Consider the following 14,984-nt stretch of genomic DNA (forward strand, 5'->3'; position numbering starts at 1 on the left):
GTGAATTCCTTTACCACTTCGAACGAGTACTGTCCTAAATTCAGTGTTTTTCCGATGTTTTTCCCTGCATTTTGGTATCTGGACACCACCATAAACTTTGTTTTTTCTGCGTTTACTTCCAATCCAACCTTTTTTGCCTCCACCTCGATTGCTTCAAAGGTCTCCTTTACCGCTTTCAGGCTTCTTCCTGCTATGTCCAAGTCGTCCGCATATCCCAGGATCTGGTAACTATGATGCAGCAGCGTAGCATTCCTTCTGATGTTCGCTCTTCTCATTACTGCCTCTAGGACCAAGTTAAACAGCGTTGGGGCCAATCCATCGCCCTGTCTAACTCCCCTGTCTATTCTTAGGGTCTCTGATGTTTTGCCGTTGACCCTGATCTTTCCCTTCGATTCTGTTATCACCAATCTGCACACTCATATCAGCTCCTCTGGCACACCCAGTTCTTCTAATGCCTTCCACATTTCACCTCTGATGATGCTATCGTATGCTGTTCTAAAGTCAACAAACAAGTGATATGATGGGATGTTGTATTCCCATAGCTTTTCCAATGTGCATCTCATGGTGAACAGTTGATCTGTGGTCGCTCTATCCTTCCTGAACCCACTTTGGTATTCACCCAACGCTTGTCCATATATCGAATCCAATTTTTTCCTTAGAATAGATGTAGTTACCTTATAGGCGGTGCAGAGCAGTGTTATAGCTCTGTAGTTTTGGCAGATTGTTATGTCTCCCTTTTTTGGTATGGGATTTATTATTCCAATTGTCCAGTCTCCCGGTGGTGTTCCTCTTATTTGCCATATTATTTTTACAATCCGATGCAGTATCTCGTGCGCTGTGTTTCCCGCGCTCTTCAGCATCTCCCCGGTTATCGCATCTATTCCCGGAGCTTTGTCATTCTTCAGAGCCCTCACCGCGCCCATCACATCTTCTAGCGAGGGTAGGAGCTTAAAGTTCTCGTCTCCCTGTTCCAAAGCTTGTCCTATTTCCATATTGTCCTTCTCGCCCGTGAAGACATTGGCGAAGTGTTCTACCCATGCCTGCATTATCGCTTCTTGGTCCGTTGCTAAGGTGCCATTTGCTGTTCTTATGAATTTGCATTGTGGTGTAAAGATTGCTTTAGCCTCTTTTACCTCCTTGAAGAATTTTTTGCTCCTTCCGTTCCCTCCATTTCTGCCTTCTTGTTCCAGGTGTTTTAATTTCTCACGATAGTGCAGCCTTTTTTTCCCTCTCAGCAGTCTTTTTGCCCTTCGTCTTGCCTCTCTGTATTCCTCCTCACGTCCTCTCGTTCCGTTGCTAATAAGCCTTTGTCTGGCATGATTCTTGCGTTTAATGGCTTCCACACATTCCTCATCAAACCATTGGTCGAGGTCTTCGCGGCTTTTCGCCCAATACCTCTTCCGCCGTGTGAAGTATGCTAGTTTTTAGTTTTTCCCATAGACACTCTGTATTCTCTTCTTGGTTCCATTCGCTAGATCTTAGTTTGTCTTCCACCAGCTCTTCAAATCTGCCACGCGTCTCCTCATCCTTCAGCCTCTCACTGTTCCATATCTTTGTCTTCGGCTCTTCTGATTTCCTCCTTCTATGGGCAATTTTGGTTCTCACCTTTGCAGTCACCAGGAAATGATCCGAATCCACATTGGCTCCTCTTTTTGTTTTTACATCTATGATATGTGATGCATACCTCTTGTCCACCAGCATATGGTCAATCTGATTCACTATACGACCATCCGGCGATTTCCACGTTCCCTTATGAATTCTTTTATGTGGGAAGTAGGTGCTGGATATGACCATTCCTTTTGCTGTTGCAAACTCAATCAGTTTTGTTCCGTTGCTGCTTGTGTTGTCATGTAGGCTGTGTCTGCCAGTTGTTGGATGATATATTTTTTCTTTGCCTATTTTTCCGTTAAAGTCCCCAAGGATGATTTTCATGTCAAAGCTAGGTGCTTCATCATATGTCTTTTCTGGGTCTGCATAGAAATCCATCTTCTCCTCCTCCTCTCTTTCCTCTGTTGGGGCATGGACCGAAATTGCTGTTATATTGTGCGGTTCCATATTTATTCTAATTTTACAGATTCTGGGGCTGACTGCTTGGAAATCGGTTACTCTGCTGCTCAGTGCTCTGCTCACGAATATGCCAGTACCATACAGATTCCTTCTATCCGTGCTACCGCTATAAAACAGAGTACTATTCTTCTTGTTTAGGATTCCCTTGTTGGGCCATCTTATTTCCTGCAAGGCACACAGGTCCACTCTGTATCTCGTTAACTCGTCCATGGTTTCCTGCAACGCCGCTAATCTATACAAGCTTCTGACATTCCAAGTCGCAAATTTCATTTCGTTATTCCTGGTTCGTAGCCATTTCCGTCTCCGGTTAGTCCGTCCATTCCGAGGCTCCTTCTCCTGTCTGCTAATAATATGTTTTTACAAGATAGGGTATTGGCCTATCAACCCCCAACCTGGAGGGCCAGCTCTCTCTCTTTTTGTCTCCATGTCTTCCCCCGGGATATTCCCGGTCTCCGACATGGATTAGTAGCGCAACCACGTAGAGGTAGAGGGGAGAAGGGATATGAGAGGTGAGAGGTGTCATTTCCATAGATCCACCATCACGTTGCACATCACTATCCCGGCAGCGCCTCCAATAAACTTTTACAATATGTAAAAGCGTTAGTAAAGGTGTTTTTCGTCTCATCGTTCGTTTCTTTTATTTCTAATTCACAATCAGATGGATTTTTCTCTGCACTACTGCCTGGCTCTTGCATGTTTCCAAAATATTATCTGCACTAGTCACTGAACAACTCGTTATAACGGCAGCTGCTGTTTGACTGTGGAGTGAATCAAACGGACAAAGAAGAGCAAGGGCTATCCCCACCCTAACTCTCCCGAAAATAACGGTTTTCGCAGGTAGAAACAGCAATAAGAATATAATATAAAATATTACGGTACCTTTTTATTTACAAGCGGCATACCGTACGCATTGTCCGCGGCATAATCGCTCGTATCGAATCTAGCGATATCGCGCTTCATGTTATCATATACATCGACGCACTCGATGTGATAGATGAGACTATCCGTGTCGGTATACATGATCTTACATTTATCGCGATACAGGGGAGACATGTACTCGTGATGAAACTCGTATAAACATGTCTTGGATATGTCGAGTATACACATACCCACGTAAATTGGTTTGTTGAATTTTACCTCTAGTTTGCGCAATTCCACAGCGATTAAGTTTTCCGAAAGGACACTTCTGCTGTGGAAATTTGGTTTTGCAATCATTGCCTCTGCACCGTATCGTCCGTCCCACTTTGTTAATAATTTTACATCAACATGATTACGCACATTTTCCATTGTTTTACCAAATACTGCATTGTTCATCAGTTTGTATAAATTTTTTTCGAAATCGTTTTTAGCCAATGTTCTAAAATGTGTATTTAGTTCTATATAATTTCGAAGCCAGGGAGATTGTGAAAACTGTAATATTCGGTGTATTTTTGTTATACGAAGACCGTGACGCATACACTGCTGCAGGTTGCGGTAGTGTACCACGTAACGCTTCTTATCGTATAACGTTGCGAGCAGCTTGAGCTCTCGCTTGCCAGGTGGTTTGTCGCGTGTCGGGCAAAACGGTAGGTCAGTGTGCGCATCGTGAAGTTGTTGCGGGTACTCGAGATCGACTTCGAGGATATAGCCTGTATGCGAATCTAGCGCGATCGATGATACGTCAAAATTCGACACGTCATCGACCCATCGAAAATCTGTATAGGGCAACGGCTGACACATTGCCCATCCGTACAAGTTATTTACATCGAAATACATCAAATACGATGGTTTTGATAGATCGTACGACTCCATGTACTTGTTATTAGCACAAGCGTATCTGTTGGAACATTGACTTAGACCGCCGCGTATACCACGTTCGATAAACATAACCATGTCGATGTCGGTAAGCAATTCGAACGTAATCTTTGTATGCTTAAACATGGCATCCCACGTGTATCCGGGGAGAGTATAGTAATACGCGGGGTCGAGTCCATAACTTTCGATACATTTATCGGGAAAATTTTCAAAAATATCGGCTAATAACAAGACATCGATTTTAAGATATAAATCGCTATATTCGCCTAGCGTTCGAATGGAGAATCGCGTCCAGATGTTCTCGGCGTGCGCGTAATCGCTCTCGGATATAGTTTCGCCGGTCAAGGAACTGTAAAATGATTCGCGCGGTGGTAAACACGTATCATGCAACCTGTCCACAGAGTCGATGTATTCATACGGAAAGACACCTTTCCGTGTTAATAAATTGAAATTTTCGGCTGATAAATTTTGAAATTCCGATTTTAAAATTTTGAGCTTATCTTTATCTAAAAATGATGCTAATTTGTCGAGACTCGATGCAAGAAATTTGAATGAATCGATAAAACGTAATTTTACTTGATTTTTCCAATTGTCTTCCTTAAGGTCAACATTTTTGGTAAACGATATATATTTTTCTTTCGTTATTGGAAGTAACTCGACTTTCCCTTCGAACGCCGTAGCTATATCCTCGATAATAAAATGTGCATCGTAACCGGATAAATTGTGAAAAACTATGGGAATACAAAAAGATTCTTTATAATTTAAATTACAATTTGAATGCGCGGGACCTCTGTACCGCTCGGTCAAATGACAATGATCGCGTACGCGTGTATCGTCTTGCGCAAACGATTTTTCGCTTATATGACATTGAGTAGCGTGATAAAATTTTTCCCATTCTTCGGACGTTAAATTTACCATAGGGACATTAGTGGTTAAAATATTTTTTACATGAATCGTTAAATTTTTAAGGCCTTCGACGAACCACGAAACGCAATCGGCGCTACGGCGAGAATTATAAACGGATAACGATTCGTCGTACGAACAATGTGCATAATACGCTATACTAAATACCCGATGGTGCTGGTACGCGTTCTCTTCTTCCTCCATTTTGTTTAAAACGCATTCCAAGTCGGCGTATACGATGAATGGAAGCCGCTCCTTCCGATTAAAGTTGTTGAACTCGAGCCACTTGTCCTTATCGCCCGGCAACCGGATAGCGCAGTCGTTCATCTCCCCGCAGTCTACCGTATGTGACTGCATCTTGTCATTCGAACTAAAGTAGTGTAAACATCTGTAAAAGAAAATTTTTTTAAAGATTTAAACAATCCATATTATAATTATATAAATTATAATTGTATAAATTAAACTTACCGGTCACAGATATATTTTTGATTCTTGTGTTTGCTCAGTTGCGAGCTCACGAGCCGGGATAGATTCTTTATCCAAACGAAATGTCCAACGTTGTTGCCGTCTTCCACGTACAACAAGTTAACGTGCTTATCCCGCTTCTGCTCTGTCAGTCGTAGTGGAACAATGTTCTCGCTTTCGATGCTGTAAACGTTGATCGAAATATCGTTGACAAGTTCAAATTTCTTAATTTGATTTACAGTCACTGGAAACTCAATGTCTCGGAGATTCAGCACTGTCGCGTAATGCGGATACGAGGATTCCCGTTCCGCGTTCCTTTCGGCGGGGTATAAGGCGGCGACCACTGCCCACGCGAAACACGCATTGTCTTTTGATTTTATGTTTATTACCGCTCTTTTCATCATAATCTCCCGCGGCAATTTAATGTGACTCCCGCGCGCATAGGATTATACTTATTCATATTTACAGTCAAATTCTGTATTCGCGACAATGCCTACCCGCTATCGCGTTTCTGAAATTCTTCCAGCGATGCTAGAGTGGGATCGATAACGCTGCGCTCGAACCACTCGTGTAAATCGGATGTGCGAAAGAGTTCACAGTTTCTCGTATTGATATTTTTATTTGCACGCTTATCACCCGACACAAATTCACCATTAAATACAGTATTCACTTTTACAGTGTTGTGTCTTTTTATAACGTCTTGCACTTGCTCGAGCACGATGTCTTTGGCATCCTCGAGAAATTGACGAGGTTCGATATAGTTTGCGTTAATCACAGCACCGATCAGAATACGGTTATCGAACGCGGTATCGATCTCTCGCCAAACGAGTCTTTCCGCGTTATTGTCGCCGCTGTAATCACCACCACTGGGTATAAACCGTCTCTGCAATTGAGTTTTTGCACCTTCGAGTCGCGCGATTTTAGCCACCAGAGATTGTCTACTTCCGATCGAGAGTCGCGGACGCTTGACACGATTGCGTTCTTCGAGCTCTTTAATAAAGTCCTCGCAACGCTGCAGCCATGCAAAATACTCGCCCAAGGTGGCAATTTGGCGAGATTGCTCTATCAGATCACGTTCAGTCTGCTCGATGTTTTCCATTTTTTCCTGTCTTTTTCACACTACGTCACAGTTTTCTACAGAGCACTTACACGTGATTTTTTTTTATCCTCCAGAGTATCGACGACATCAAGTTTATAATCATCAAAATATTCAGAATCAAAATACTCAGCGTGCACAGTATAATTATAATCATAATTATAAGAGAACATGATGAAATTAATTTTTTCTCACGTTGCTCGCATACTTTATACAGTCTTATTCAATGTTTTTTTTTCACAGCGTGCAAATTGGGCACATTTACACGGAAATGTTAGATACAACGGATCCTTACAATTGGGGCAAAATCGTCCATCCATTGCATGAAGTGTCTCAATTATATGCTTTCGAACAGCACACATCATTTGGCTATCCACGTCTTGTAATGCAATCATACACGTAGCACATACAGCTAAAGCACCACCCGTGGAATAATAACTGTATATGATATAAAATTTTGTACTACGTGCGTTTAGAGCATTAATTTCTGCAACAGACACTATTTTCTCTCTGAATTCCGTCGAATTCTCACTGCAGTCACTAATGCAATCACTGTCAGCTGACAACGCGTGATCTTCGTCTTCCATTTTATATATATAATCACACAATATATATTACCACACTATCTGATAGAACACTATACTTTCTGACAGAACACTATACTTTTTGACTATACTTTTGCTATACCGACGTGTCGATGCGCTTTCAAATCACGTACTATGATCTGATGCACTTCAATCCTTCTTATATTCAACCAACAAACTTTCAGAGAGGGCATAAAAAAAAAAATTTTTTTTGTAACTGAACCTAAGGTTGAAAATGTGTTGTTATCTCGCTATGATACACAGATTGCTCGAAAAGGTCGGACCCCGAAATACCTCAAAAATGTGTTGTTATCTCGCTACGATACACAGATTGCTCGAAAAGGTCGGACCCCGAAATATCTCAAAATATAAGTTTATGACATAAAGTTATAAAAATATATATAAGGGTATAAAAAACCTTTTATAACCTTATATGTATATACGTATACATGTAATATTCCTTTGTTAGGTAGTAACTAAATAATAAGAGTAATAGTTAAACAACGTAAATGAACGATAAATAGATAGGTTAATTATATCATTATATATATAAGAAAAATTTGCAGATGGATCCCAGGGGAATAGCTACGTTAACATTCTTACTTGTGAATTTACAATTCACCCATGGAATAATAGGCTACGATTGTGGTTCGGCGTCTGCTAATCTCACCACCTTATCATTACTAAACATCGAAGAATGTGATATTCCCCAGCAAAGCGTGAATTCAAGCCGAATTTATATTCAACTACTTCAAATTAACGAATTTGACTCTGTGAAAGTAATACAATGTAAAATTGAAATCGATCGCTTAATTAAGAAATGCGGGATGTTTTCTCACACCATGGATGTCTTTAATGGCAAATATTCATTCATACAAGAAACCACTCGTGAAGCATGCCGCCGTATGCACACTTATGGAACTTATGAACTGTCAGGAACTTACATAACTGGATTAAATCAAATCAAACCATGACACGTCCTATAATATTAGCCGGTCACGTCGACTCAGAAGGATCGTGCTCCGGAGGCGCGTATTCCGACCCATATGGAACATGGGCGGACGTCATTGTACTGGGCAGTATTAAAATTACTCTCCAAGATTACATAGCCGACGTAAAAATAAATACTAACAAAGTACACCTCAGATCTGGAGTAGCGTGTGAACTCAGCGCTACAAGTTGTTTAGATATAGAAGGAGGAGATACCTTCTGGGATCCCGTACCTGCTGATACTTGCAAATTTTCTAGCTATGGCGTATTGTATGAAGGATATGCTGACAAGATAATTGACAGCATGAATTAGCAATCACAAGTAGCTTATTCGTTAACAGCACAAAACACTATATTCGCATTAACCAGCCGAGGGAAATATATTACTTGTGGATATACTCTAATTCGTACTAAACATTCAAAATTAATAATTTTTGAAGCATCACCTGGCATTAAAATTTTTAAAAAGCAATCAAAGATATCAAATCTTGATATTTTCACATACATGAATTCTAAATTCGTGTATGTAGAAAAACATATACGTACACAAATAAGTGAATTATATAGAAATATACTTTTACAACAATGTAATCTGGAGCAACAATTATTGCAAAACGCCTTAGCCATAGCAACTCAATTGCCTGATATATTTGCATATTATTTAATGAAAGGACCAGGATATATGGCGCTGTTAGCCGGTGAGGTAATCCACATAGTAAAATGCGTACCTGTCGAGGTGAGACTTGCTCAAACGGAACATTGTTGTCAACTTCCTGTATTGAGGGGAAATCGAACATTCTTTTTGACACCGCAGACGCATGTATTACTGCGTCAGGGGATACAAATTGCATGCAACGCATTTGCACCTGCAATGTACCTGCTAGGAGATTCATGGTATAAACTTATGCCTAAGCCAGTAGATACAGTACCCCCTGCCATTATGAAATCTCTAACCAAGCCTACTTGGAAGTACGTTAGCCCTGGTTCGCTAGCCACTAATGGCATATATAGCGAAAACGATCTGGAAAATCTAAAAGACCATATTATGTTTCCTGCCGAGAGGCCTGCGGTACTTAACACCATCGCCAGGGGAATAATGGGAAGACCTACATCCTTACAGGGAGGTTCAATTACCAATCTTTTAGACAAGGACGCAATAGAAAAAATCGCCGTCTCTACCTGGGAAAAATTTTGGAATAGATTTTTAATTTTCGGAAACATCAGCGCTGAAATAATGGGAATATATCTATCCGTTAGAATTTTTAAATTGATATTAGATACTCTAGTTCATGGCTACGCTTTGCATACAGTATATGGTTGGTCCATATACTTCCTAGGAACCATCTGAGATTCTCTCACTCAGCTCTTATTACACTTGAAACTAAAGCAACCACCGTCAACAAACAAACCATCCGCTCCACTCGAGAATCCACAAAAGAATAAACACCCCGCTGACACTGAAGGATCTTCAGACCGTATTTATCCATCACTTTCTGATAAAGAGAACTCTACCTATACTCTACACCTCAGGGAATGAAGGTTTAAGCATTCCGCTACAAACCTATATCCTCTCTCTTCAGCCTTCTGTCAACGTTATCTTCCATAAAACTCAAATAGATAATCGGCGGAAAAATCGCAAATGATAAGACAAATTAACCTTTTTTATAGAAAAATGGAACCAGCAGCCATTGACACGGAAAGTCTTACATGATCTTGGCTGGAGGTTTTTATCCTCCGGGTCGTGTCTCCCCTATTATTTTGGGTCAGGTTGAAAAACGGCGACCAGGACCTTCAGGAGTTGGAAGAGGAACTTGCCCTCCGTATGTCGAGACGGAGAAAGTTCCTGATTTGCTTCCCGGAAGACATAAAGTTGGAAATGGACGACGTAGTCAAAGAGGGTAACGGCTGGCGGCGAGGATGGATAGAGAAAATCAGCCAGGCGTCGGGGATGGTCAGAGTAGGTCTAGGCGACCACGGTTGGTCAACCTGGCGACCAATGCACGAAATCTATCACCTGGAAGATAGATTTCGAGATCTATCTTGGCAAGCCTTTGCGTGTGGGCTCGCCTACACAGGATCACCCGACAGGATCGACGATATGGTCAGAGAAAACCCGAGAACTTTGCCGGCTCTTAGCCGAAGGTCACACCGGCTGGATCAACATTGTACTTCCTTTAGGAAGGGGAGCAGCCCTCGTCAAGCTGACGATACAGGGCGAACATAATGGAGGAAACTACAACTTTAGAGATGTTAATTAAGCTAGGGCACGTAGAATTAAGTACTAAAGTCACAAGAGATGTATTCCCCGCAATATAAAAAAAAATATATAATAATAAAAAAAACAAAAAATAATAATAATAATAAAATATATATATATATAAAATAAAGATATATAATAACAAAAAAGGGGTTTTAGAAAACCTAACTATATTTATATCAGTAGTATATCTCCATCATATATATATTGACATATACATATTTTATATACTTATCACTCATGTTATTATTACGACTACTTAGCTACGTTTATACATACATATATATATATATATATATGTATATACATATATATAATTATTTCTTTAAATTGTGATCTGATATATTTCAAATGAAAAGATTGAACGATAAATAAACCTTAAAGATCGTTTCTTGATAGAGACCTAATATACCTGATCGATCATCTGTCTTCATTAATAATTACCGTATCTAAATCGCGTATCTTCAATTTTATCAGTGTCGCCTCGCAATCCGCGGTCAAACATAAAGCGTTGGCGGAATCGCCGGAATAGACGGTTAAAAGAAGGGTTGGCTCAATCTATATCAGAATCCATTATCGACGGTCCAACAAATCATTCAACCACTAGTATAGGCATTAATAACTCATCAAAAGACACTAGCACACACCAACCTAATCAACCTCCCTCAGTCCTTGCACCGAATTATTGCCCTATCTCCTCCCCAGGGCATTCCTCGACCTCCTCCAATACACCTGTTCCGGGCCCCGCGCCGTTATTTGCGTCATCCCCCAGATCTCCTACCCCGATTTAACCGGAACTTTCTCCTTCCCCAGCTACTCCCTCTACCCTTGTTTTTGAACCCTCTCCTTTGCCTTCTCCCGCACCCTCCTTAGAATCTCCCTCTCCCTCCCCCATATCTGTCATCACCCTTGATTCAGACCCTCCTTCCCCTTCCACCTCCTCAGAGTTTTCTGAATTCGGCGAGACTCTGGAAGATTTCGCGAGAGATCTTCCCGACCTTGAAGAAAATTTCCACGACTTCGACTTCCCTCCCGATTCCTCGTCGGAACATCCTAACCGTCCTGAAACTCCTGAACCTCCCCATCCTCACCCTTTAAGTTATTTCTTATCTCAGTTCCCCCTCCTCGATTTCTCCATTCCCGAAGGATCTTTCTGCGTGGGACCCGGTCCTGTGGACCACGAGAAGTTCCTTCACTATCTAACTACTGCCCCTTCCGATGCTATAATTCCATGGTATCTCCCTGGCTCCCATCTTCCATTAGGAGTTCCTATTCAAGCCCTGTGGAAGAAATTCCCTCCGTCCACCATCCAGTTTGACAATCTTTGACCATTTGTCCTCTCCCCTTTAGCTTTATAATACACATGTTTAGATAGAAATTTTGAAATAAAAATAAATTTGTAATAATCCAGCCAGGATTAATCACTTAAGGTAAGGTTTCCCACTAATTATCCTGGCTGACGACCCCCGAAACGATTGTAACACCCGCGAAATTCACCCCACACACACACACAAATACAACACACGAACTTTAATTATATTTTACCATAGAAAAAATTATATAAGTCTGTAAATATGTTTCCTTTCTCAACCAGCTAATCATTGAATAAACTATAATTTATAGTAAAATTTATATTTTCTTTCTACCCGCTCTCATTCTCCCAAGACCGAAATCGCATAGGGTCCCGTCCCGAGTAAAAGAGATTCGATTCTCTTACCGAAAAGGGACCGACGAGCGTAACGGCCTAGGACACTCACAGAGTTAAAGGGACCATTCTGGTCCAAGGCTACCAGATTGCACACGCTGCGTCCAGCGGCGGCACGATTTGTATCCCCACCACTTTCGCACTAAGGCATAAGTTCTCATCCGTGTACGCTCGACGTTCGGTCATCTTCGGTTTACAGAGGAAGACGGATAGATTAGCTTTTGTCCCCTTCTCTCCTGAGAGGTCTATTGTATCTTATCTATCTCTCTGATTACAATAGCTATGTGATCCTCGAAATCTCGAGCTGGCGAGTTGGCGATGCAAGTTGCATCGTTGCAAGTATCGCAGCGATACTTATCACACATAATATTTTCCTATTGATTTTTTTTTATAAAAGTTTATGTTGTTTAAAAAAGAGAATATAACATATACAAAAACAAATTTTACATAGTTTTATCTAAATTTTTATCTAACATATTTTTATCTCAATTTTTATCTAAATTTCTCCATTCTTGGCCAATATGTACGCCTTTTTATTAAAAAAAAATTTCTTTAAAAAAATAATTGTAATAAAATAATATTTAAATTTATTTTAATAGAATTGTATTTTGTTATTATTATTTTGTATTAATGTATGACGTACATCTTGTTGCTCAACGGAAACCGCGAGAAGGTGGTAGTCTCTTCCGTTAAAAAGGAAATGTAAAAAATTTAACAAATGAACAATAATAAAAATATAATTAAAATAAAATAATAAAATAATGATAAATAATAAATAAAAATAAAAAATAAAATTATAATAAAATAATAAAATATTATCAATTTTCTAATTGATAAAAGGTCAAAAGATTATTTCACATTTCCTTACATACATACATACATACATACATACATACATACATATATATATATATATATATATATATGTGTGTGTGTGTGTGTGTGTGTGTGTGTGTGTGTGTGTGTGTGTGTGTGTGTGTGTGTATATCTTTACACACTTATTTCTTAAGTGTACATAAAAATTTTTACACACTTAAAAATCTTTACACACTTATTTTTTAAGTGTATATAAAAATTTATTTTAAAATTATTTATCGCAGGAAGGGTCTGCTACGTCAGCATCCGCATGGACATTTAAATTGTTTTTATTAGCGGCATATAATTTATCCGCCGACATAAGAGATAAATGCTCTTCATTAATGAGCATATTTAAAGCTGTTTCTCCTCTAGTTTTTAATGCAGACTTAAACACACAAATAGCATTAACGGAAACCGTTAAAAAGCTATTACGTGTTTTCGTTTTTAAATTGTTCAAAAGAGAAAACATTCTCTCAGGATCGGCATTAGAATTCGGAAGCGTTCGAATAGTATTTATAATATTCGTTAAATTGGAATATTTAGGAACATTATTCGTGTGCCGACGTTGTAAAATTGCTTTCCACATATTGTCAAAATTTAATTTAGAAAAATTTTGTTTTTCTTCCACTGTAAGGTCTGATGCTAATGCAATTCATTCTTTTTTTAAAGCATCTTCATTAAAACCGCCGAGAGTTTTAGCTACGAGAGAAACATCATCAAATGATGTTTATCTATTATTATCGAATAAACTTACAGATGGTTGAAAAACTTGTAACTTTAATAAAAGTTCATTATTTATAGGTAACCTTTTACAAATTTCTTCTGCAGCACTCACATAAAATGTTAAACAGTTCTCTCGAACAATTTTAACTATGTTTATGTGATCTTTCAACGTTAATTCGTTCAGATATTCCTCACAATCTGATCCCAAAATAATTTCATTAATAGGTTTTTGATTTTCTTTTAATGAGAATATAATATTTGAAGAAAATGGTTTTAAATATTCTTATTTTATAAAATTTCGACAGATTTGGAAAAGAAAGTTTTTAGATTTTGGCTGCAATAAATGGATTCTCGTTTCTGACGCTTGAAAGAATGCATTAAATGCGTTAAAAAAATTTAAAACATATTTTAAAAAAAGAAAATAAGCTTTTATCTCTATGTTGTTCATCATAGATAATAAATATTTTCCAGAATTTGTTTTTTCACTCGCAATCATTTCAGTAAGAAAATATTTAATTGTATCCCAAGATTCAAGAAGTCGTTCGATGCATAAATAATGAGAAAGCCAGCGTGTATCACATAATTTTAATATTTTGTGATTTGTTTCTTGGAAACATTCACAAAATTCGCGAAAAATAGCTGTTCGTTTTGGGCTGCTATTTAAATATTTTGCAATTTTTTTTAAAAATTCATCGCAATATGCAGGCATTTTGGAACAAGCAGCATGCGCTGCTAATGCGGAGGAATGGCACGCGCATGAAAATGTTAAAACATGTGGGCATATTTCTTCCAATTTTTTTTTAAACGATAAATGTTTCCTTGTCATGACGGAAGCATTGTCGCATGATAGGGCAACAATTTTAAAAATGGTATCTGTAATTTCCACATTTCACTTTTAAATGCATTGAACAACTTTTCTGCGCTTGAATCTTTGGCATCAATATTTATTAATTTAACTAATTGCGAGCGAACATCTAATGTCTCCGGATCAACGTATCGGACAAAAAAAGTCATCCATTTATTATTAGTGAGATCAGATGTTTCATCGATAAATATCGAAAATTTTGTGTTTTGAATAATATTGACAACACGATTAGTCTCAACCGGGCATACAACGTTTGTAATAATATTTGTACATTTTGTTCGGCCCATACTCATACTATTCAACACATTAGGATCTTTTCCTATATGTTGGAAAAAATTAAGAATTTCTTTTGCCGTTTGATAAGGAATATTTTTCTCGGCAATTAATGCGGCATATCTGATTTCCGCTGATTTCTTACGCTCATCAAAAGATAAAAGTGATTCATTAATTTGTATATTTGAATCCTCATTCGAAACTCTTGTTTCAATATAATTTTTTTCTTTATTTATATGAACATTAGATTCTGCGTGACGATAGATTTGCCATAAACCGCCAGCGATAGATTTATCACAAATCGAACAAAAATATAAGCTTGCATCATGTGGCACTTCACGTAACCAACATTTAAATTGCTGAATTTCTAACCATTTTTGTTGAAATTTTGATTTACGCAATTT

The 14,984-nt window shown here is 38.7% G+C and overlaps 1 protein-coding gene and 2 pseudogenes across 1 annotated transcript; 1 reads left to right on the forward strand and 2 right to left on the reverse strand.

Annotated features, from left to right (window-relative positions):
• Positions 1 to 1,353: 1,353 nt before the first annotated feature.
• On the reverse strand, positions 1,354 to 2,337 carry LOC145975893 (protein CFDP2-like). The gene has a single exon (XM_083106653.1). It carries the CDS (start codon positions 2,335 to 2,337, stop codon positions 1,354 to 1,356), a length of 984 nt encoding a protein of 327 aa, XP_082962779.1.
• Positions 2,338 to 5,228: 2,891 nt separating this feature from the next.
• Positions 5,229 to 6,328, reverse strand: LOC145975894 (uncharacterized; annotated as a pseudogene).
• Positions 6,329 to 7,475: 1,147 nt separating this feature from the next.
• Positions 7,476 to 10,123, forward strand: LOC145975896 (uncharacterized; annotated as a pseudogene).
• The last annotated feature ends 4,861 nt before the right edge of the window (positions 10,124 to 14,984 follow it).

The sequence above is a fragment of the Camponotus vicinus genome, unplaced genomic scaffold (assembly GCF_025532165.1).
Source record: "Camponotus vicinus isolate PSW18456_S1 unplaced genomic scaffold, iyCamVici1.0 SCAF_8, whole genome shotgun sequence".
NCBI classification, from domain to species: Eukaryota; Metazoa; Arthropoda; class Insecta; order Hymenoptera; family Formicidae; genus Camponotus; species Camponotus vicinus.